Source organism: Antrostomus carolinensis, unplaced genomic scaffold (genome assembly GCF_000700745.2).
Source record: "Antrostomus carolinensis isolate BGI_N321 unplaced genomic scaffold, ASM70074v2 scaffold48437, whole genome shotgun sequence".
NCBI lineage: Eukaryota > Metazoa > Chordata > Aves > Caprimulgiformes > Caprimulgidae > Antrostomus > Antrostomus carolinensis.
In genome coordinates, this window is record NW_010328977.1 from 414 (window position 1) to 2,375 (window position 1,962).

Here is a 1,962-nt window from a genome sequence, read left to right on the forward strand (position 1 = left end):
TTGGCCAGTGCCGGTGAAATGCCGGTGGCAATCCCGAGCAGAGGTGTGACCCCACCACGGTCCTGCCTCCGAGGCGGTGGAGGCTGCCTAGTTGGTTTTTTAGAGCTTTTAAAAATAAAAATAAAATTTAAAAAATTATCCTAAAAAAGAAAGAAGGTGGCAGTTTGCCGGCGATGGAAATGCCAGCTGGAGGCACCGTGGGCTCGGTGGTGGTGTCGGCGCTGAGCTGGTGCCGGTGCCACACTGAAGCATTGGGGGTTTTAATCCCGATTTTTGCACCAAAACATCAGGGTTTAATCCCAGTTTTACTCTTCCACGCCTTTCTGGGAGGGCACCAAATCAACCTCCGCACCAGGACCAGCCTCACCGTGATCCCACCAAGGCACCGAGAGGGGCCCCACGGGAGACGCTGGCGTGGAAAAAAAAGGGAAAACCAGGAGGATTTGGCACATCTCAGTTGCAGCCGGCAGCTCCTGGCGCGTTTCGGGATGGTGGCCGCGTCCTTTCGGCTGAAATCTTGGTCAGGTACGAGGTGAGGGCGGCCGTCCCCACGTCACCGACCCGATGCCTCCAGGGAAGGGGGATGTGCCAGGGAGGGACACAACCAAAAGCCACCAGGAGCCGGGCAAGGATGGCTGTGCATAAATTACCGCGGGGTTAAGGAGCTGGAGGTCAGCTTCTCCTCTGGTTGGGGGATCAGGCAGTTCAAGTTTAGGCTGAAAAAGCCAGGAATCTGCAAAGTCCCAAGAGGCCGGGTCACAGGGCGGCTCGTTTGGGTGCGTTAATTAGCGGTGGTGCCTCGGAGGGGGCCAGCGGGTGCTGGGAGCTGCCACAGCCAGGTACTCACATGCTACAAAACCCGGGAGTTGCTCCACTGTCGCTCCCGTCCGCCCTTGGACCTCATCTCCTGGACAGCACCGGTCTGTGGGGGAAGGTGTAGAGATGTGTCACCATCACTGTGAGACTCCATCACCCAACCCTGCCACCCCATCACCCAAGCATAAGAGCTGTCACCTAAATGTAAGGCGGTTTCACCCCACCCTGAGATCCACCACCCAACTAGGAGGCCCATCGCCCAACTAGGAGGCCCACCACCCAACTAGGAGGCCCAATGCCCAACTATGAGGCCCATCGCCCAACTAGGAGATCCACCACCCAACTAGGAGGCCCACCACCCAACTAGGAGGCCCACCACCCAACTATGAGGCCCACCACCCAAATGTGATGCCCCCTACCCAACTATGAGGCCCATTGCCCAACTATGAGGCCCACCACCCAACTAGGAGGCCCATCGCCCAACTAGGAGACCCACCACCCAACTATGAGACTCCATCCCCCCCAACATCGACACCCATCACCCAACCATGAAACTCCACCACCCTAATAGTGAAACCAGTCACCCAACTGGGACCCACCACCCCAATAGTGATGTTCATCACCCAACCATGAGACCCGCCACCCCAATCGTACGCGTGGGTATGGTACCATGGGCAGGCCTTCGCTTGCGGCCATGTCACCAGAGCCGATGTGCGTCAGGTGGACGAAGTTCATGGGCTCCCCGATCATGGAGCGATCGATCCGTCTCCTCCTCTTCTTCTGCAGTAGGGGATGAAGGCCATCAGCCCCCACCAAGCCCACGGCCCCGGGACCCCAGACCCTCCCTGAACCAACCAAGGCTGAAGCTACTCACAGGTTGTGGCTTCTCTACAACGCAGCAGCCCAACTTGTGCCAGAAGTCGCTCATATTGGCGGTGGCGTCCAGCTTCCCTCCCTGCCGGGGGGGCCGCGCCAGTGCAGAGACCCCCACGCGGGCTCACTCCATGGGGACGGGTGGGGGGGACCTGGTCAGGGTGGCCGAGCTGGTGGGGATCCACCTGGGGGGGGAGGCAGAGCCGGGGAAGGGGCACGTCATGGTCGGGAAGGGTTTGTCCTCAGGTGCAGGGACATGTCAGATGATGGGGG

At 59.5% G+C, this 1,962-nt stretch overlaps 1 protein-coding gene across 1 annotated transcript; it reads right to left on the reverse strand.

Moving 5' to 3' along the window:
* Window positions 1–850: 850 nt before the first annotated feature.
* CDC42SE1 (CDC42 small effector 1) lies at window positions 851–1,744 on the reverse strand. The gene is made up of 3 exons (XM_010172392.1): window positions 1,691–1,744; window positions 1,486–1,596; window positions 851–922 (listed from the first exon to the last, which is right to left on the reverse strand). The coding sequence occupies exons 1-3, from the start codon at window positions 1,742–1,744 to the stop codon at window positions 851–853; spliced, it is 237 nt and encodes a 78-aa protein (XP_010170694.1).
* Window positions 1,745–1,962: the final 218 nt, after the last annotated feature.